At 36.6% G+C, this 22,334-nt stretch overlaps 1 protein-coding gene across 1 annotated transcript in view; it reads left to right on the forward strand.

The window, feature by feature from the left end:
• Positions 1-22,334, forward strand: part of LAMA2 (laminin subunit alpha 2) — a 672,905-nt gene that overhangs the window by 570,262 nt on the left and 80,309 nt on the right. The window contains 4 exon segments of the mRNA XM_047732179.1: positions 9,049-9,151; positions 18,320-18,436; positions 20,369-20,551; positions 22,134-22,139. Coding sequence (XP_047588135.1) covers positions 9,049-9,151; positions 18,320-18,436; positions 20,369-20,551; positions 22,134-22,139 — 409 coding nt within the window.

Here is a 22,334-nt window from a genome sequence, read left to right on the forward strand (position 1 = left end):
AATGACAATTAAATCTGCCAATAAGATTGATGAGCATTTTTTCTCCATCAGCAGCTCAGCAACTTATCTAACAACTGAGTGATTCACACAATAGCAAATATGAAAAAGTCAGTGAGAAAGTCACCTAGAAAAATATTGAATCAGTATGTAAAATTAGTGTTCATTAAGCCACCCTGATTTTAGTGTTTCTCTCTGTATATGATATGCTCATTGGAGTCGATAATTTAAAAAAAATAGATTAGAAACAAAAAAACAAACTTCTGTTTTATGACCCAGCTTTAGACATATTAAAAATTCAGGGCATAAAATGTTAAAAATCAAAGGGTTTGTATCATCAGTCCAAAACATGGCAACTCCTTGGGGTGATGCTATAAGGCAATGTATGTGAGAATTATTTTCATTCAAGACAGTTGTGCTCTCAGACTCACCTTTTAGGATTTCCACCTATAAGTGCAGTTATCAAGAGATAAAATGGCCATGCTGGATTGGACTTTGGACATTAACTGGAAAAAAAAAATTAGGTCCTCTGAGAATGTTCTCCAACTCCATAGATGCTTCTCTATTGCCTTGACTCCAAATCAAGATTTCTTTTACTTTCTGCTCATTCTGCCCCCATCAGCTTGTTCACTTCCTGCCTCATTGCAGTAGGCTAGTGATACCCACAGGTGCTGGGGCAGTGACTGTCAGGCTGTAACTGGTGAAAATCTATTCTCACTTAGTCATATATTTTTAAATTCTCTCTTGATTGTCCTACTCAGTGTTCTCATCAAGCTGAAAGTTCCTAATCACAAATTCTAAACTTGCAATTTTGAGGATTCCTATTTCATCCAAGTCTCCTCTGTATGCTCACTGGCTGTCAGACTTCTGCAGAGATTCATCTAATCTCTCTCCCATCTTAGGGCATAGTGTGTGAACTACAGAGTGTGTCAGGATCTACAGCCTTTCCACAGATTTCTGACCAAGGCCATCTCCCTTGGTTGGTTGTTCCTCACTTTTTATTTACTATTTCATTTTAATATCCTGTAGTATTTTTAAAATATAAGTCCTATTAAAATAGCTTTAAAATCAATGAATAGTGATTTCCTTATTTTAAAATAATGATTTTTAAATTGTTACAAAAGCAGTTCTTATCTGTTACAGAAAAGTGGAAAATACAAGCAAAAGGAGAAAATATAAAATGTGCATAAGCCCACCAAACACAAATTTTCACTTTTATAATGTTATTTATCTGCACGAACTTTTTCCTATGCAAACAGCTTTTTTGCAAATGGATAATCTTTACATAACTGTTTTGTAGCTTAATATTTAATTGTATCTAATTATTATCACATGTACATTTTTTCGGTATTCTCAAAAATTACATCTTTTACAATGTGTATAGGATTAGATTCCACCATTTCTTCTGAGAATTTGTTTTATGAGAGTAAGAAATTTCTCCCTGATTGTTAACAACAGTCTAACATACCTGAATATAAATTTCTTCTGATAAACACCTCATACAAACACATTACATCTAATCACCAGCCCTTATATGTGTTCCTGCACATTCTGAACCATTTTCTTTATTAAAAAAATTTTTAAACTTAAAATCATTTAGGTTATGTAATATCTTTGCACAGTATCTCCTTTAGAGATATGCAGGACTTATCTTCTAAAATAAATTATTTCATAAAGAGGGAACAATGGAATAAGTCGTAAACCATGCTGATGAATTTTCAATTACCTATCTAACAAATAAAAACAAAAGCAAAAAGAAATATTCTACATCTGTCCTTAGAGCCCAATCTTTCAAATGAATTCAGAAATTCTGTCTCTGATAAACTAGTTATTTGAGGACCATTTAGAAAAGTAATAAAAGTATAATATAGAAGGTAATATAAACAATAAGTTCTGTAATTCTTTTTTTTTTTAAGATTTTATTTATTTATTTGACAGAGCACACAAGCAGGGGGAACAGCAGACAGAGGGAGAGGGAGAGAAAAGGTAGGCTCCCCACAGAGCAGGAAGTCCTGATGCAGGACTCGATCCCAGGACCCTGGGATCAAGACTTGAGCCAAAGGCAGACATTTGACCAACTGAGCCACCTGGGTTCCCCTAAACAATAGCTTTTAAATTTGCTTTTTTATATGATAAATCACTGGGAGACAGGTAGACCATCCTGATAAGCTTAACTTCAGGTCTCATATTCACATCTTCTTCTCCTAATAGATCTTCCTCTGACAACAAAACACTGCCATATTTCCTTGCTCCATTATGGTAGTAACCAATTTCTTTTTTTTTTTTTTTTAATTTAATTTTATTTTTTCAGTGTTCCAAGATTCATTGTTTATGCAGCACACCCAGTGCTCCATGCAATACATGCCCTTCTTAATACCCACCACCAGACTCACCCATTCCCCCACCTCCTTCCCCTCTAAAACCCTCAGTTTGTTTCTCAGAGTCCACAGGCTCTCACAGTTCATCTCCTCTCTGATCTCCCCCACTCCACTTTTCCTATCCTTCTCCTAATGTCCTCCATGTTATTCCTTATGTTCCACAAGTGAAACCGTATGATAATTGACTCTCTCTGCTTGACTTATTTCACTTAACATAATCTCTTCCAGTCCCGTCCATGTTGATACAAAAGTTGGGTATTCATCCTTTCTGATTGTATATATGGACCACATCTTCTTTATCCATTCGTCTGTTGAAGGGCATCTTGGCTCTTTCCACAGTTTGGCAATTGTGGACATTGCTGCTATGAACACTGGGGTGCATGTGCCCCTTCTTTTCACTACATCTGTGTCTTTGGGGTAAACTCCCAGTAGTGCTGTTGCAGGGTCATAGGGGAGCCCTATTTTTTATTTTCTGAGGAATCTCCACACTGTTTTCCAAAATGGCTGCACCAACTTGCCTTCCTACCAACAATGTAAGTGGATTCCCCTTTCTCCACATCCTCTCTAACATTTGTTGTTTCCTGACTTGTTAATCTTTGCCCTTCTAACCAGTATAAGGTGATATCTCAATGTGTTTTTTTTTTTAAGATTTTATTTATTTATTTGACAGAGATCGCAAGTAGGCAGAGAGGCAAGCAGAGAGAGAGAGAGAGAGAGAGGAGGAAGCAGGCTCCCCGCTGAGCAGAGAGCCCGACGAGGGGCTCGATCCCAGGACCCTGGGATCATGACCTGAGCCGGAGGCAAAGGCTTTAACCCACTGAGCCACCCAGGCGCCCCTCAATGTGGTTTTGATTTGAATCTCCCTGATGGCTAATGATGATGAACATTTTTTCATGTATCTGTTAACCATTTGTATGTCTTCATTGGAGAAGCGTCTGTTCATGTCTTCTGCCCACTTTTTGACATGATTATCTGTTTTGGGGGTGTTGAGTTTGAGTAGTTCTTTATAAGGGATTGTTTTGTCTGTTCTTCACTACAATTCAGCGGGGAAGGCAGACTATCTCCATCTTTGGATAATCAGAGCTTACTTTGGTGCTTAAGACAGCTAAAAACTTCTGTTGGCTAAATCAATCAATTCCTTCATCTATTAATCAGTGACATGATATTTTAACAAGAGTTACTGTGAATATATAGCAAATAGTAGAAAGGCGAGTCTAACATGTATTAAAAGCTAATTAAATGCCAAGCCCTCTGTAAAATCTTTGTAGACTTTATCATTTCATTTTTTTCTGTATCTTTCCTTCTCTAAAAATGTCTTAAATTATATCATATTTTCTATAAATAATTAAGTAATAAAAACCTGCAGCAGCCTATGTATAATATTTTATTGTGTATGATATATTTTCATAAACATTTTTATATAATTTGTATATACACATATATACACAGAAAGAACTTATTATTTATAAAAATACAGTTTCTAAAAAGCAAGAAACAACATATCTTGCAACTCTAAGAACCTCATTTATATTTCACATATGCCATAGACACAGCTCAGAAACTCAGATGCGATGCTTATGAATATGTATGAAGTATAATTAGCTTGGAAAGTGCTGCTTCATCACCTGTCCTGATATTGTTGATGTGCTTCGGTGACTTACTAAGCAAAGCTGGAAAGGGAACTCTGCAAATTCCAATGAGTTGAAACCGTTCCATTCATCCATAACGTGTTAGTAGTTTTCATTCTGTTATCATATGAAAGGCTGGTCTTTTAAACCTGGGTTGTGGATATACTGTTTATGACTGACAGTTATATGTCATCAGCCCTATACTTCAATATTTTGGATACCTCTTGGAACACTGAAAACCTGTCTATTCCCCCACATCCCTTGAACCCAAACCTCTCATTTCCACTGTCCTCGCCTGAAATGACAACTCTCTTTTTTCTAGCTTATACTATTATAATAGTATAATTAGTGTCTCCTTTTTCTCCCACACACCGGCCCATTCATCTTCATCGACTAAAGCACTATCCATACAGTCTTACTCAGAAGCTTTCAATGGTTCCATATTTTATATTGCCCAGTGTTTTTAGCCTGACATTCAAGTTTTCCAGAAATTGACTCTAACCTATGTAATAGGCTTAGTTCTTCATACTGCCCTTCATAAACTGTACAGTCCTTTACAACTGAAATACTTGTTCTGTTCTCCATGCATCAAAATTTCCTGCCTCCTTGGGGCACTGTGTGGCTCAGTCTGTTGACCATCCAACTCTTGATTTCAACTTGGGTCATGATCTAAGGGTCCTGGGATCAAGTCCCATGTCAGACTCCACGCTTGGTGGAAGAGTCTGCTAGAGGAATCTCTCCCTCTCCCTTTGCCCCTCCCACAACTTGTGCTCTCTGGCTTTCTCTCTCTCAAATAAATAATAAATAAATCTTAAGAAAAATTTTCTTGCATCCTTGCCTTTCCTTTCCTTACCCGAGCAAGGAATGGTTGACCAAAAATCCAGGAAGAGGGGCACCTGGGTGGCTCAGTGGGTTGGGGCCTCTGCCTTCGGCTTGGGTCATGATCCCAGGGTCCCAGGATCAAACCCCACATCAGGCTCTCTGCTCCGTGGGGAGCCTGCTTCCACCTCTTTCTCTCTGCCTGCTTCTCCACCTACTTGAGATCTCTGCCTGTCGTATAATAAATAAAATCTTTAAAAAAAAAATCCAAGAAGAAATCACTGACTTCCTGAAAAGTAGGAAAGACAAGATGCTTGGGAGCAAAAGAGAGGACATTCATAAATGCAAAAAGATGGGAAATTAGAAGCAGGAAGTCTGTCAGGAGATGGACTTCAGTTAGGGGTCATTCATGTTGTAGGATAAAGGTGCCAAGGTCCAATGGAAGATCAATAAGTTGGTAATCAGACTAATCAGAAAAAAGTCAATATCCAGTATCCAATATCAGGAATAAAAGAGGTAAAATCAGTACAATTTCTGTAGACAATAAAGAATTTAAAAAGGTAGAAAATTATTAATGACTTTATGCCAGAAATTCAACAATTTGAATGAAATGGACTGCCTTTGAAAATTTCCAAATACCAAAACTCACAAAAAAATAATTTGAATGCCCATTAAGGGATTGAATTTGTGCTTAAAAACCTTTGTATACACACACACACACACACACATTCAGCCCCAGTCGATTTCACTGGTGAATTCCATGAAACATTTAAGAAAGAAGTAATAAATTCTTCAGAGAATTGAAGAGAAGAAAATATGTTCCACCTCATTCTATCATTCTGTGAGGCCTGTATCACTCTAATACAAACTGAAGACATTATGAAAGAAAATTATAGATCAATATCCCTCAGAGATGTGAAAATTCTTGACAAAATCATTACAGATCAAATCTAACCATTTATTAAGATAAGCTACAAACTAGGGGAATGTATTTGCAAGTTACATGTCTGATAAAGGATTTGTATCCAAATTATGCACAAATACCTTTTAAAATTTAGTAACCACAAACAACTAAATAAAAATTGGGCAAAATATTTAAACAGATGGAAAATAAGCACATGAAGAGGTGCTCAAGATTGTCACAAGGAAACTGCAAATTAAAACCAAAATGTTACACACACCTATTAGCAAGTATAAATTTTAAAAGACTGACTACATCAAGTACTGCAAGGATGTAGGAAAACATAATTCTCCTACACTGCTGGGGGGAATTTAAAGTAGCACAAATAATTTAGAAAACAAGTTGGTAGTTTCTTAAAAAACGTAAACATACTACTATATCATCTAGCCACTCCACTTCTAGATATCCACTCCAGTAGAAAATGAAGGCATATGTTTATCTAAAGATTTATACATACGTACACCTTCAACTCAGTTTCGAATGGTCAGTGCTGGAGATGACCCAAATGTCCATCAAGAGGTGAATGAATAGATTGAGACATATCCATTTAATTAAAAAAGGACCACATATTGATACAAGCACAATGTGGACAAAAGTTGAAATAATTACGCTGAGTGAAAAAAAAAAAAAGACAAAAAAGAGAGCTAGATGAGCCCATTTATATAAGATTTTCTAAAATGCAAATTAATATTGATGGAAAGAGGAGCAGTGTTTGCATAGGGATACAAGGAAGGGTGGAAGGGAGAAATTAAAAAAAAAATGGATAGTTCCTTGACCTTGATTGTCTTGATGATTTCATGGGTGTCTATATGTCAAAACTTACCAAATTATAAATTTTAAATATGTGAAGCTTACTTATACCTCAATAAAACTGTTGGAAAGTGTAAAAAGGCAGATAAAAAAATTAATATTGGCCACCATTGTCCATAGTGCCGAAATTTCCCCGCATCAAACTTTAGCCTCTATCCATGTTGTCTGACCCTTTTTCCTCTTTTCCTCTCACTTCATTTGATTATTTTCTTCCTTGCATCAAATCAACTTTCTCTCCCTCCTTTACCCCCATGACTCACTTTGCATATCCAAGATTAGCTTTAACTTATTTGTGGAGCATAACAAATAACATGGAGGACATGGGGAGATGGAGAGGAGAAGGGAGCTGAGGGAAATTGGAAAGGGAGGTGAACCATGAGAAACTATGGACCCTGAAAAACAACCTGAGGGTTTTGGAGGGGCGGGAGGTGGGAGGTTGGGGGAACCAGGTGGTGGGTATTGGGGAGGGCACGTATTGCATGGAGCACTGGGTGTAGTGCAAAAACAATGAATACTGTTACGCTGAAAAGAAATTTAAAAAAAGAAAGAAAGAAATAACAAAAAAAAAAAATTGTGGTTGTTAAATGCTTGCCAGTTTATATTCTTATAGAAAGACATTCACATCTCAAGGCTGTGGGAAAAGCTGTTTTTCTTTCTTCCTCCCTCCCTCCCTTCCTTCACTTTTCTCTTTCTTCCCTCCCTCCCTCCCTTCTCCCTACCTCCCTCCCCCTCCCCTTCCCTCTCTCCCCTCCCTCCCTTCCTTCCTTCCCTCCTTCCTTCCCCATCTTTGCCTAGTTTCATCTAGTACTCTGAGTGACCCATATCACTGTGGTGACTCAGGATCATCAATACCAACATTAATTATTTTACTGCAATGACATTGGCATCTACTGAAACCTACTTTATCCCTATCCAAATTGATCTGGACTCCTGAGCTTTACAATTTTTTCTCACCTGATTGCTTCTCCTTCCTCATTTTAAGATTGTCAGCTATCACTTCTGCTGTTTTCATGTGCCTATTTAGAGATCTTTGCCCTTCTTTCTTTGTAACTTCTTTCCTCTGATTGGTTTTGATCCAGAAAACCTGTAACCAAGAGAATAAGAATGGTGTTTAGATTTGGAACAGATAGAACTTGAGTAGATAACTAAGGCTTGCTTGTTTGTTTGTTTGTTTGTTTTTAGTAAGGTACACTGCATTTGTGCCACTTATACTGATACTCTTCCCCCCCCTTTTTTTTAGATAAATGACACTTTGTGTTGTTAGTATATCTAATTTGCAAGGGAAACTGTAGGACTAAAAATTTCTGTGTTCTCAGTTGAAGAAACTGTCCATTTTCCATAGAGTGATTTTCTAGGGTTGTCAGCTCTTTTTGCAAATGCTAGCTATATATGCACAATATCCCTTTTTATTTATGTAGATGTATCCAATATGTCCTTTTGTAGATACCTTAATATTACATAATCAATCTGTTCTGTGAACAGTAGAGCTGTTAGTATAACACCTGAAAGTAAATTTTACCACAACAGTCACAGATTCTATGATTTTTCCTAGTTTAATGCTCAAATAATGTGACTGATAAAAAATAATGTGACAGAGGCTTCGCAGGTGTCATTTGGAGTGTTACGTCTGGGATAACCGGAATTCAGCTTTATAACTTGAACAGTAGGGTTAGCATTCTCTAGCTCTTCTTGCTCCTGAAATAATTTTTCCAATTTAAACTTAACACATAAGATCCTATTTGATTTATCTCTTGGTATCAATGTATTATGTGATGATTGCTGGAAAGCAAACACTATTAAAATGGATCACGGGACATTAAGTTAAATGATCCTTTTCCCATATCATTCTTCTATCTTTGTGTCACCTTTTTTAATCCAAACCCCAACAGACGCACCTTTGCTAGGAGATGATTGTAGCTCTGAGGTTGTTATTTGCCATCATACTTGGAGACATGTTTTCAAAAGGAGCGATGTTCTTCCTCATTGGAAGAGGACAGTAACTGCTCCTCCACTTATCACACAACTCAAGTAAAATGTGCTTAGGGATAAAGTCAGTAGATGTGTTCAGTTCTTAATTTGCTTGATCATTCTCCAGCATTCAATACTGACCAACTCTGTCCTTGCAACACTGCCAGTCATCATGCTTTGAGCCACTTCTGTATCTCTTGGCTTCCATGATATCAAGCTTTCCTGCTTTCTCCTTGTCCTCTAGAGTCTCAGTTACCTTGCCAGTGCCTCTTTCTCTACCTGCCCCTTAAACGTTGAGATTCCTAATGTTTCTGTTCTAGTTCTTCTTTTCCAATAAACAGTCTCCTGACTTAGTCGCCAGTATGTGCTGATAATTTATGTCTGTGCTTTCCTGAAGGCAAGCTCTTTACACCAGCTGCCCACCAGATATATATACTCCATAATTCTGTGGGTTTTGATAATGTGACACTTCTTTTTCTGTCCACAGGCAACAGGTCCTCAAGGTTCACTAAGGGAAGGTGCCAAAGGCTCTCTTCAGAAAAGCTTTGGGGTCCTTAATGAAGCCAAGAAGTTGGCAAATGCCGTAAAAGGTTAGTGTGACCTCACTTTGTTATTATTTTCACAACTGATTGTAGTTCTATTCGGTAGGATATTTTATTACACGATTGGAAAATTGGAATTGTTTCACTAGGGTTTTTATGATGGTTTTTATTATCGGGATTTAATGCAAGTATACTATTTTACCAGTTTTATGACATTTTGTCATCACATCTCATTTTGCACTGGGTAATATTTCATAATTTTTAGACCTAATTTATATAACATCATTTCACTTATAGCTAAAGTACAGTGACTTTAAAATTAAAGTATAATAAGTTTTTAAAGGTACCAAACCCCACTTGTTTTGGCTTCAGGAATGACAGTCACAAAGTAATGAATTAGGCATATATAGTATAAACGTCCTTATGAAATTTTCAATTTGTTAGTGGTCACATTTCCTGAAAAGTTTTCACAGTTTTTAAATACATTTTTCTTGTATTTTCTTCCTAATTCAATCATCAAAGTGCATAAAATATCTACTCTAATCCATTACGGGTTTTGTATTAAAAATGTATTACTCACTATAGCTGCTCTCTAGGTGTTATTATATTTATTATTTCATTCAAATATCTCCTGTTTCTCTCTGCAGCCTCACTCCTTACCATTTTCTGGCTTGCATCCATCTCCCCAAACTTCCTAAAATATTCATGGTCCTTCCAAAACATACTACTACTCTTCCAAGCCTCCATATTTCAGAGTGTTAATCCTTCTCTTTGGAATGCCTCTACATCTTTCATTCTTTTTGATATAATTACCTTTTAGCAGACCTTCAGGGTTAAGCTCAGATGTCATTTTCTCCAGGAACTTCAACACCCCATCTGAACTACATGCCCTTTCTCACTGCCTGCCTTTCTCACAGACTTGTCCAACTGCAAGCCTGTACTTAGATTCCATCTTCTGGAGGACAGACACAGGGTCTTCTTCTTTTTTTTTTTTTTAAGATTTTATTTATTTATTTGACAGACGGAGATCACAAGGAGGCAGAGAAGCAGGCAGAGAGAGGAAGGGAAGCAGGCTCCCTGCCGAACAGAGAACTTGATGCGCTAGATCCCAGGACCCTGAGATCATGACCTGAGCCAAAGGCAGAGGCTTTAACCCACTAGCCACCCAGGCGCCCAGGGTCTTCTTTTTAGCTCTGTTTTTCTAGGGTCTAATTTCACAGGGACTGGCTCAAATCAGGCAAGAAGCGTATTTTTGAGAAGAATGGAATGATATGGGTCTTTACTAACTTCAGAAAGAAACTAAGTTTTATAAACATTTATATTTGTCATGCTTTAATTATCTGTGGTCTCTAATAGAGGCTGATGGGAAATAACTACTACTGCTGTCCATGTGATGGTATTTGGATAGTAAAATGCTTTGGACTGTGTGTCACAGGAGGAAAAAAAAAAAAAAAACCTTGTGTACACAACTTTGTATAGGAGCTTGCTCTTATTCTAAACTGAAGAGTCACTGTAGAGTCAAAACCTATCTTCCTCCTGGGCAAGTTGAGGAGTTGATCCCATTACTTTTGGGCCACTCCTTCCCATCCAGTATCTTTGCCCAGAGCTAGGAAGGATTGGTGGGGTGAGTGAGGTTAGGTTGTACAAGCACAGGGTTAGTCCTGTTTTATTTAAAAAGTTTACTATTTTGTTCATCATTGATCTTTTTTTGAACCCATTTTTTTTATTTTTTATTTTTTTTATTTTTTTTTAAAGATTTTATTTATTTATTTGAGAGAGAGACAGTGAGAGAGAGCATGAGCGAGGAGAAGGTCAGAAGGAGAAGCAGACTCCCCATGGAGCTGGGAGCCCGATGTGGGACTCGATCCCGGGACCCCGGGATCATGACCTGAGCCGAAGGCAGTCGTCCAACCAACTGAGCCACCCAGGCGTCCCCCATTTTTATTTTTTTTTTAAATACTGCATTAAAATATTTTTGATTACTGTTTTGGTGCCCCTTTAAATTTTATACCTGAGGTGAATGCCTGAGTCATCTCACCTCACTCCTTGCTCTGCCCTCACCTCTGTTTCCCCCAAAATACTGGCATTATAAAAATGGAGAAAGAATTCCATTTTCAGAGATTTTTTTTTTCCCCAAGAAAAAAAAGAAATCTGAAGAGAGTCCTGATGGAAAGGGTTAGAAGACAGAAACGTTTATTAGTTTAAATGTCGTTTTTTGTACTTCAGGTAGTACATTATTTAAAGTAATGAAAACCCACAAACTACTCAAGTAATAATTTCTCCAAAAATCCAAGCCAAGGCTCTGACGGAGATGGGAATGTTTTCTTGCTACATTATGACATTCTCCTGATTTGTGGCCAATTACACAAGTTATAAAATGGCTGTTAATCAGGGAAATGCCATATATTACCACCAGGAACTGCTGAAATAGGCCCTACAGAGCAAAACTCTTGACAGCAGCTATTAAAATAGAGATTTAGTCATTTCCCTTTCTCTGGTGCCTGGAGTTAGAAGGAATAAAAATGGTGAGGCCAGTCTACCCTCCATATTTCTAATTTGTTATTTGGTTCAATTCAGTACAATCCGGTGAGTTCAAGCTTTAGTCATGAATGACTTAGTGCTGCTCCCTGCCAGTTTTATACTGTCCTTGCCTTGAGGGAGTCTGAACTTGCCAGGAGCAATTTGTTTTGCTTTTTAATTTTTGAATATACATTTGTTAAAAGTCAATTTGCCCTTGTATGCTGTTGAAATTTGAAAAAACCAGTCTACATTGCACTGATTGAATGTCTATGGAGGTAAAAATCATTTCCTTGAAGGATATGGAACTTAGGACAAATTGATGATCAAGAGAGTTAGAAGATGAATTAATACCAGCAGGTGAATTAATGCTCCTTTGCCATTGACAAGAGAGCTTGGCAATCAACCGGCCAGTTGGGGTTCTCATCGAATGTGTACAAGGCAAGGAATGAAACAGAGGTTGTTATATTAGAAACCTGAGAATACTAAGATTTTACAGTTTTACACCTTTATATAGAATAACTTCTCAATATTATTTACTTCTCAATTTAGCCCTAATTTCTATCTTCGCCCAAATAAGTGAAATCATTCAGTCACTTAGGAACAAATAGATAATGTTTCTATAAACTGGATGACACTTCTAAGAAATAGTAAGATCGTTTCCAAACCCAAAGACATCGACTCAGTGAATTGCATGACATGAGGGACAGTCCAGCATGAAGAACGATACCAAAATTATTCCACATATTATCTTTTATCAAATTAATCAGTGCTTTTTTTCTATACTGTGATATTCTAAACACTCAGTCATTCAGTCCAGGCAAGTGTATGAGAAAGATTCTGCCTTCATGAATGTTGTTAATACAGTAGCATTGATTAACCTGGTAAGATTCTGTTGTTATTTTAGATTAGAAAAAAATAAATAAATAAACAGGAATACTGCAATGTTAAAACAAAGTGTGATGCAAGAGTTAAATTTTGCCAGAAGCCTTCTTTCATTATTAAAGATAGACTCCTTTTGACTTCACTTACTACCATATGCCAGAATCAGCCTTTATGAAGATAGGCATGTGAAAGACAAACAAAATCTATTTCATGGACAAGAAATAATGTTGGACTAAATGGATGAAGTCAAGCTTGGATCTCCTAACTGACCGTAGTCTGGAGAACAAAAGAATCTTTCCCCACAGATATTGCTGATTCCTCACACAGAGCTGTACTACCTCCTTTGGAGTGTGAATCAAGAAAATGAAAACAATAAAACCAGATTGGAGTTGGTTTAGGAGTTAAAATAGAAAGTGACAAAGTAGTGGCAAACATACAAAGGTAGGAACTATTGGACCAGACAGTACTTGTCTGGTTCTTTTCAAGTTCTTTTAGAATACCTTGCTGACCAAAGCACAATGAGTGTACAGGCCCACAGTCAGGCTTCAGAGCTTATCCTAGTGGAACCATAAGTGGGTTTCAATGTCTGTCCATTTTGGTTTCTCGTTACATTTGTTGAGGAGAGGATTCCTCTCTATTCTGGTATCTTAAGTCTTTGGAGATCCTGCACCAGAGAAGCCCCCTTTCCCTCCTCTCCTCAGACTTCTCACTATGACCATCTCTCTAGTGGAAGGAAGAGTATATTCAGTGGCAGCTGATGGTTACTGAGGGCCTATCAAGTACTGTCCCCATGAGGAACAAGACTGAATTTGGCCATTTGGGATCAGAACAAGGTTTCTCAGAAACATGCCTCCCTCTAAACCTGCCGACTAAGTGGTCTCAGAGATTCCCATGCACGGCCACTCTAGTGCATGTGTCTGGGCAGAAAAGTCAGTGAGAGATAAGACACATCCCAGACTTGTGACAGCAACTGGAGAAAGGGAAGCTTGGGAGTAAAGTCATGAAATAAGGCTAGAAATACAAAAAAGTGGCAAAACTGGGCATAGCAGTCTCTTCAAGTCAATTGACAAGAGGCTGGGGACAGAATCCAGTTCTCACTTTTGCCTGGCTTCCTTCCTTCAGCAAGGTCCCAGGTTCCTGCCCTGGGTTGTGGGGTTGACTTAGGTGACAGACTCTTTGGAAATTTAAAAATCTGGAATTATTAAGCAGGTAAAGGACTACATAGGTGGGTGAAAATTTGTAGTAAAGTGACTTGAGGGAAATTGTACCTCTTATGTTCTTAAACTATCCAAAAGTGACAATATATAATGTAATACAATAAAATTGAAAATTGTGTAAAACAAACACATATTACATAATTTGATAAGTTTGGCCACCTCGCATGTCTAAAACAAAATCATTTGCTTTGAAGAAACACCAAGAATCTGAATGCACCACATTTGTATAGTGGGACCAGCACTTTAACCCACATTAGTCTGGCTCCAAAGCTAATGCTTTTACCCTCTGCTGGGCAAAACCACTGGGCTTCAGCCATAGTCCATAAGGTGGCACAGTGATAGTCATGATCCTAACACATACTTGATAAATGAATAAGTGGTTGAATAACCAAGTGTAGCCGAAATCTCTCATTATCAGGAAGGTCACAATCAAGATACTTTATGTGACTTCATGTCAATCCTTTGCCTATTTCAAACCTTCTGCTTCAGAACTACACAGAGAAATGCTGCAGAGTTTAATCTGTTCTCTAGTTCAGAAGGTGCCTCAACAACAAAACATGGAATATATTTGTAACAAATGGAAGTTATGTGGATTAAATTCTTCTTTTACAAAGAAATCCTAAACAGAGGATATTCCTTCATTTTTTGGTAAGAAGCAAATCCGAAGTGGTAAAGATTCCATCAGAGTATTAATTCATAATAAGGCAAATGTCACGGTATTCAAGGAGTTCACTGCAAAATATTATCTGAATGGCAATTTGGCAGGAGATTCCATTTAACCAGACCCATTTAAAGGCCTTTCTATGAATTTCACCCTTGTCAGTGAGAGACTCTTTCAAGATATTTGTTTTGTGCCTAAACAGAAAATAAAAATTGTATTTGAAGAACTTAACTAGATGAGTTTCTTTTTTTAAGATATTATTTATTTATTTATTTGAGAGACAGAGATAGTGAGAGAGAGCACAACCAGGGGGAGCAGTCGGCAGAGGGAGAAGCAGGCTCCCCACTGAGCAAGGAGCCCAACGCAAGGCTCAATCCCAGGACCCCGAGATCATGACCTGAGCTGAAAGCAGACCCTTAACCAACTGAGCCACCCAGGTGACCCTAGATGAGTTTCAATAGTCAAAGAGAATGTTTCATTAAAATCTCTAAAAAGCATTCTTATATTTAGTTGAAACCTGTTTCAGCATCATTGAAAACTGGTAAATACACCAGCGCAATCCTCAAGCCAGTGTGAATTATTTTGTTACCATTTACTGCCTGTTATAAATCCAGTACTTTCTCATACATCCACAGATTTATTTCTCATCACAGTCATATGAAGGGAGGCACTATCTTTATTTTATACATGTAAAAAGGGAAAGAAATGGCATTTGAACCCAGCTCGTCTTCCACCTCTGAGTCTTAGGATGAGTTCGTTGCACCACACCACAGTTTTAACGGGATAAGAATTTTGTACAAGAAGACATTATTGATGATGACAGAAGTGACACAACAGCTTTATTTTGAGATATTACATAACATGGTTCACAGTTACCAGTTCTGATTTAACTGAACTGTAATTCATAATCAGCACAGTGTCAGGAAGATGGTAAATGAGTAAATATGTGCTCTGAGTAGCAGTGACGTATAACCCTGGTGAGTTTCCGTTTGAGTGTATCTATCCTGCACAGTCAGGGCATGGATACATGGATAACAAAAGGAACTGATACCTCCAGGAATGTTCACAGTCGACCCTTACTGCTCTGCTTCTTTCTCTCACTGTATGAGCTCTGTATCTGCCAAACCCATTGACATTTGTGTTCTAATGTGTGAGGACAGGATGGGAAAGGGAGAACCAAAGTGGAAAAAGCATGTGTGTGTAGCTTTTAAGGTTTGGTGGGTGTGATACCTAGAGAGAAATTAAAGAGAATGTCTTAACTACAGCTACTGGGTATGAGAGCTGAAGAAGTGAGAGAAAATCCTATAAAATGTTTCTATGAATTATCAATCGGATCCTTCTCTTGTTCTCCAAATTTTACAACTAAAGGATCAGGTTGGATGTTCTTTAACTATTAATAATTCTGTTTCTTTGGTCATGTTACAGTTCAAACTAGGCCAAATGCAGTCTCCCTTACATGTCAGCTATAGATACACTGGGCCTCATATCTCTTTTCATTTAAAGCCGACTTTGGAGGGCTGCTTTTTTGAGCTATTCATTGCTATAGTTTCCCAAGTTTTCCATTTTGAAATCCACGGTAGGTTTCTGTACACGCCTTCTACTCACCTAATTCTATTGATAAAGCTATGAAGTGTTGAGATTTGGCTTTGTGAAATTCCAGAAACTACTTCAGAAAAAAATCATCGCAGTGTGGGAGAGGATCCATCAAGAAGGAATCCAAATCTAATAGGTGAAACCTAGAAATCAGACTGCGGGCAGAATATTCACATTCTGACCTCCAAGTACACAAAGCAGAGGATCAAAATGACTGCTTTGGAACTTGAAAGATAGAAGCAACAATGTTCTCCGGATCAATCTTTCTTCTGAATAATTAGCCTGCCTGTTCAGCCAGGATGTGTGATTTGAATGCATAAAATAATATAAACCAAGTGATGCCCTTTAAATTAATGGTTTTTTCACTGTACACGAAGATCTTGCTTGCCAGACCATTTTGAATGCTTCATTATTTAAAAAATCAAATCCAATCAAGAAGCTAAGAAATAAAATTTGTACTGTTCCCTTTCCTTAATTGATGAAGACGTCCAAGGCAATATCAAAAGAACAGCCCTTTATTCTCAAGAATTCATAGAGCGATCACAGTCATAATCAGACTGGCTTTCCCTCTGAAAGTAGACTTTCAATAACCTATCCAAAGATTTTATTTTAGTACAAACACTGAGAATAACAGAAGTATTAAAAGAAAGATGAATCATGATTGACAGAGGAGAAAATCTAATTACTTGGAAAATATATTTTGAGGCACTTAGAACTGAAAATAATAACATCTTAGTGACTGAAATGGACATATTGATGTTTTTGAACCATTCTTTGCTAGGATATTTTATGCTTTGTTTTTCAATGATGTCAGGTCTTTGGCTTGGAGCTTAAAGGCAGATGTGTTAAACTGTAGTATGTGCTTACATTATTACTGTTTAACAGTGCTTTAATCTGTCTGCCTATAAAAGCTTTCTATGAAATGAAGTGGGTCATTAATTAATATGTTCAGTCCTCTTTTTCACATCCAGAATACTGATAGCTAAGAATCCTTCATCCATCTTCCTTTCCCTTTGCTATTCTTTCCGGATGAAGGCCAGTAAAAGCAGGGATGCTTCTCCAGCATCCAGTGGTCTGCTCAGTTCCCCTGAGAAGCCAGGTGCGCTGCCTCTGGGGGAATATGCGGACAAGCAAATCAAGACCACTCTGGCTCTGTTGTGTGAGACCTAGTCTCTCCTGTTGCCCAAGCTGGGTACCAGGAAAGTAATGAGAACAACAGTCTTGGTGTTGACAATAACAAGTTGCCCCAGTTCAGGTTGCTTTAGATGTTTGTTTATTGATTGATTGACCGATCAGTCAATCAATCAGTCACTCTTTTAAATAAGAGAATAGAACTATCTGCCCAGAGGAAGCAATTTAATGAGCATAACCATTGCTGGTTCTGTTCCTGGTTTTTATCTGCTCTAAGTACCATCAGGGTTCTCTCGTATGTTCTTCTCCACCCGCCCACCACCATATCCCACCCTGACAAACTTTTGTCTATGTATCACCATATGTATTGTGTCCCTTGTTCATTTTCATGAAAAAGATCTTAAGGATCTTTTTTTTCTCATATCTGTACCTCCAATTAAAGATCTCATGAACATTCTGGAAGATACACATTGAGGTAGTTTCACAGGTATATCTGTTTGGGCAATGTTAAAAACTAGTGGAATGCAGCTGAAAAATTTATACTTGTAATATTGAATTATCTTTAGTAGGTGACTTTTTTTAACGTTAAAGAAATCATGCTAAGGTAGCAAGAAAAAATAAAACCTCTGAAAAGCCTATTTGAGAGCAATTTATAAAATATTGTTCTCTATATATAATAAAAAAAAACATTTTATCAGAAATGCACTGAAGTTTTTTTCATTCATTTTCAACTATGTATTAGTGCAATATTTACCATAGTTGGGAGATTCTACTTAACAATCATATCTATTTGAGATTCTTAAAAGCTAATCCTGTGATCCACTTTGGTGATGAAATGTTTAAAATAAGTAACATTAATGGGAATAATGTCAAGAGGGCATCATTACAAATGCAGTAAGAGGTTGATTCTTTTGTAGGTTTTTTCTCCATAAAAAAACATAAAATTAAGTCAGATACAATCAGACACCAAGAGGAAAACATAGCTATTGAACCTGTTGAAGAGTGAAATGGTCATTTCATAAACACCTGTTTTATAGTATGGTCTGAAATGTATGTAGTGATAGATGCTAATAAATTAAAGGAATTAAATCAAATTCTCCTGCATTTTATAAACCTTATATTAAAATAACCTGAAATTATGTATCCATATCAGAGATGTGTAAACTCTGAGATGATTAAAATTTTTCATTCTTTTTTGTTTTCCATTCACAGAAAATGATGACTATCTGAATGGCTTAATAACCAGATTAGGAAATGCAGATGTTAGAAATGAGGATCTCCTGAGAGCTTTGAATGACACTTTGGGGAAGCTGTCAGCCATTCCAAATGGTAAGCATTTGGGACACCGCAAACTGTGTCAGTTGACCTGAACTATTAAAGAATGTTCTAACGTTTATCATCTTTTCTGACATTACACTTGGACTGTTGTCAGGAAATTAGATATTGGTTTTCTTACTTGTGAATTTTTCTTTGTGAGAATGAGAAACTAAGCCATACTCTCTCTCCTCGGATTTTTCTTATGCTTTGTTATCCCAGCAGACATCCATTGGTAGATGTTGCAAAAAGGAAAATATAACCATCTTATATACTTTTCTTCCATGTGTCAGCCCAGGAAATCTTCTTTCTAGTAAGATTCTTATTATTATTATAAATAATATTATTTGTAATCTCATGTTAATGGGAAAGTATAAAATCGCATAGGTACCATTCTCTAAAATGTTGTTCTACTACAAACTCACAGGTGATTATAATACCTACATGACAGAGAAGAGCCTTTCCCACATCATTCTTTACTTCTTTTTGTTGTTGTTGTTGAGTATGGTTGACACACAATGTTACATTATTTTCAAGTGTTGAACACAGTGATTCAACAAGTCTATAAGATTATGCTATACTTACCACAGTTGTAGCTCCCATCTGTCCTGATACAACACTATTACAGGATCATTGACTATATTCCTTATGCTGTGTATTTATTTCTATGATTTACTCATTCTGTAACTGGAAGCCTGTATCTCCCAACACCTCCTTCACCCATTCTGCCCCTCTCCCACAGCCCTCCCCTCTGGCAACCATTAGCACATCTTTCCTGGCAAAGTTCAGTTCCTTAAATGTTTCATCTTTGAAAACATTAACAGCTGAACCATGTCTGTAATATCTTCTTACCAATTATAAGTACTTGAAGTTATTGTTTGGTGTTAGTTCCTGAAAGTACTATCCTTTATATTTTCATAACATGATATAACAAAATCTGCTAATGTTTATTGAGTGTTTACTCAATATGTGTGTTAAGTGTATGTAATCCTTACAGTAATCCTACAAAATTAATAGTGTTATTCCCATTTTACAGGGAACAAGCTGAGACACAGTATCATGCTAAGGGAAATAAGTTAGTCAGAGAAAGAAAAATACCATGTGATTCACTCGTATGTGAAATTTAAGAAATGAAAGAGAATGCTGAAGGCCATTGTTAAAAGTGACGTGTATGAGATTTGAACCCCACAGTTTAACTTCAGAGCCTGTGGCTTTAACCATTAATCTACACATACTAGTAGGCACCTATATGTTCAGTATATGTTTTTATACAAATTATGATCAAGTAAACTAATGCATACATTTATATAATATACATTTATATAATATAATAACATACATTTATATAATAATATAATGTATATATAATATACATTTATATAACCCTGGAAATATTAATGATTTTTACTTTTTTTTAATATTAAAAAAAAACTAACTGTCCAGGATTGCTTGTCATCTCCTTCAGTAGTAAGGACATAATAGAAAATTTCCAATGCTGAAAACTAATATAAGTACATAAACACATGGTCTAAAATACCCAACAGAGTCTCTACCTTTAAGTTGAAGTACATTCATTCATCATTCACCTTTTGGAATGTGCAGGTTAAATCCTAAATCTATTTTTGATGAAACTATGACTTGGGGATAAATTTCTCTCTGTAATATGTGTGGCAGCAAATTATAGTATGCCCTTATACAATGAACATTTAGAATAATCACTTTGCTATCTTAGGAACTAATCAGGTATTCATAGCAAAGGTCCCTGAGAAAATTTAATTTAGCTAAAAATTACTTCATTTGCTATAATCGAGTGAGACAAAGTTCAGCCTTTCCCTCTGTGCTTGTGTCCCCGAAGTGGGCCAGCCGCAGCCTCCCTTTGACCTGCATGGAGTAAGCCACTAACTCTGGACCCTTTGCTTTGTTCCCCATTCCCTCCCCTGCTAACAGACACAGCTGCTAAACTGCAAGCCATTAAGGACAAAGCAAGACAAGCCAACGACACCGCAAAAGACGTATTGGCACAGATTAAAGATCTCCACCGGAACCTTGATGGCCTGAAGAAAAACTACAATCAACTAGCAGACAGCGTAGCCAAAACAAATGCTGTGTTAAAAGATCCTGCGAAGAACAGTAAGATCTCCTTTTTCACTTTGATTATGTCATGTGCTTCTTCATACTATAGAAGGACCCCAGACTCCTAACTCTGGGGGAGGAGACCCCACAATGATGTTGTCTGCTCTCCTCATAGACTGGGCTCAGGAATGGAGTAGCTGCAGCTCCGGAGCTAGAATCCAAGTCTCCAGGTCCTGCTCTAGTGCTTTCTTCATCCATACTTTGTCCAGGAATTCTCAAAGTCTGCATGATTTTTGATATAGGGGTGCCAAATACTTTTTTTTTAATCCTTCATTGTAATTGAAAATACAGTTGTGCTTGTGAAATTACATTCTCTGAGTTTGTGAAGTTCCATGGAACGTAGAGGTCAAGGAGCACACTTACCAGCAGGTCCGTTAAAACAGGATATTAAAATGTTATCAACCTGAAATGCACTAAAATTCAAAAATATTAATATTTTATTATTTAAATGTAAATATTTAAATTATTTAAATATTTTCAGGAAATTAAAGTATCTAGTTTATCAAGAATATTTCTTCACATCTTTTGTATATTTCATTCAATTATATCAAGTTAATAAGGATTTACTGAGAAAATATGGTAGAACTTAATATAATGATAATTTAAATTATTAACTGTAGTCAATAAGCATTATGATTTTTATCTTTTTTCCGTCCTATGCAGTGATGCAACATTATCTTAGTATGTGATTTCACCAAAGGAGATGCTTGATTTTTTTGTACATGTCACTCTGAAGAGACTAGCCCTCTGTTTATATACCAACATTTCCATTGGGTATCCAAATGTTGCTAGCATGTAATAACAGAAACAGTTATTGACATTAGGTGTTCTGTAATTCGGGTGCTGATTTTTCAGCACCAAAAGCTAACGATGCTACAAAATAATAAATTCTGCTAGCATGATTCGTTAAAGAGCAAGGAAAAATGAAAACATATATAACGTGCATTTTAGAGCTAGGGAGGATTTATACTTTGTCATTTCTTAAAAAAAGAAAAAAAGGCCATACAATCTTTTTTTTTCATTTTTTCTTATATAAGCCCAGAAATAGCTGCTGTCTGTCGTTCAAAGATTCCATCCAAATAAATGATTCCAATGCATGCCAGATCACAATATGTACACCTCCCCAAGTGAAAATAAGTTTTAAAATAAATATCATTCTCTTATTTTACAATTGAAGACACTACTTCATTCAATTTCATATTGATTCTCAACTGATAGTGGTCTCTTCATAATATTTTTCTCTAACTTTTTGATCTTATCCTCCATCTAGAGATAGTTACCTGTAATAGTAATTAAACTGGCTCTGTTTTCTATCTTATTAGAACATCTTAGTACAGTTTCTTTCAGTATGAACAATAGCCCGCTAACTGACATGTGTTTGTGGATTTTTATTTGATCACAGTTGTTTGACTTAAAATAGGTAATTTGATCACAGTTGTTTGACTTAAAATTGGTAATTAGCACCTATTGTGAAAAGTACCATTTTTTGATAATCACTGCTTTATAAAACTCATAAAACTATTTCCTCATGAATTTTCTCATTTCTTTTTGTTTTGCTTCCATATGAAATTACCTGCAGAAATCAGTATGTATATGTTTACTGGCATACTTTTCCGTAACTTTAAGCTTGACTGCCTACTGCAAATGCTTCAGCTTTGCATGTTACCATGTTTGGGTATTGCTTTAACCTTCTAGAGCTATTCTTTCCAGTGTCACAGTATTAATACTAGATATATTTTAAAAAGACATTTTTTTTTTTTTTTTTTACAAAAAGTTCGCT

Source organism: Lutra lutra, chromosome 6 (genome assembly GCF_902655055.1).
Source record: "Lutra lutra chromosome 6, mLutLut1.2, whole genome shotgun sequence".
Taxonomy (NCBI): Eukaryota; Metazoa; Chordata; class Mammalia; order Carnivora; family Mustelidae; genus Lutra; species Lutra lutra.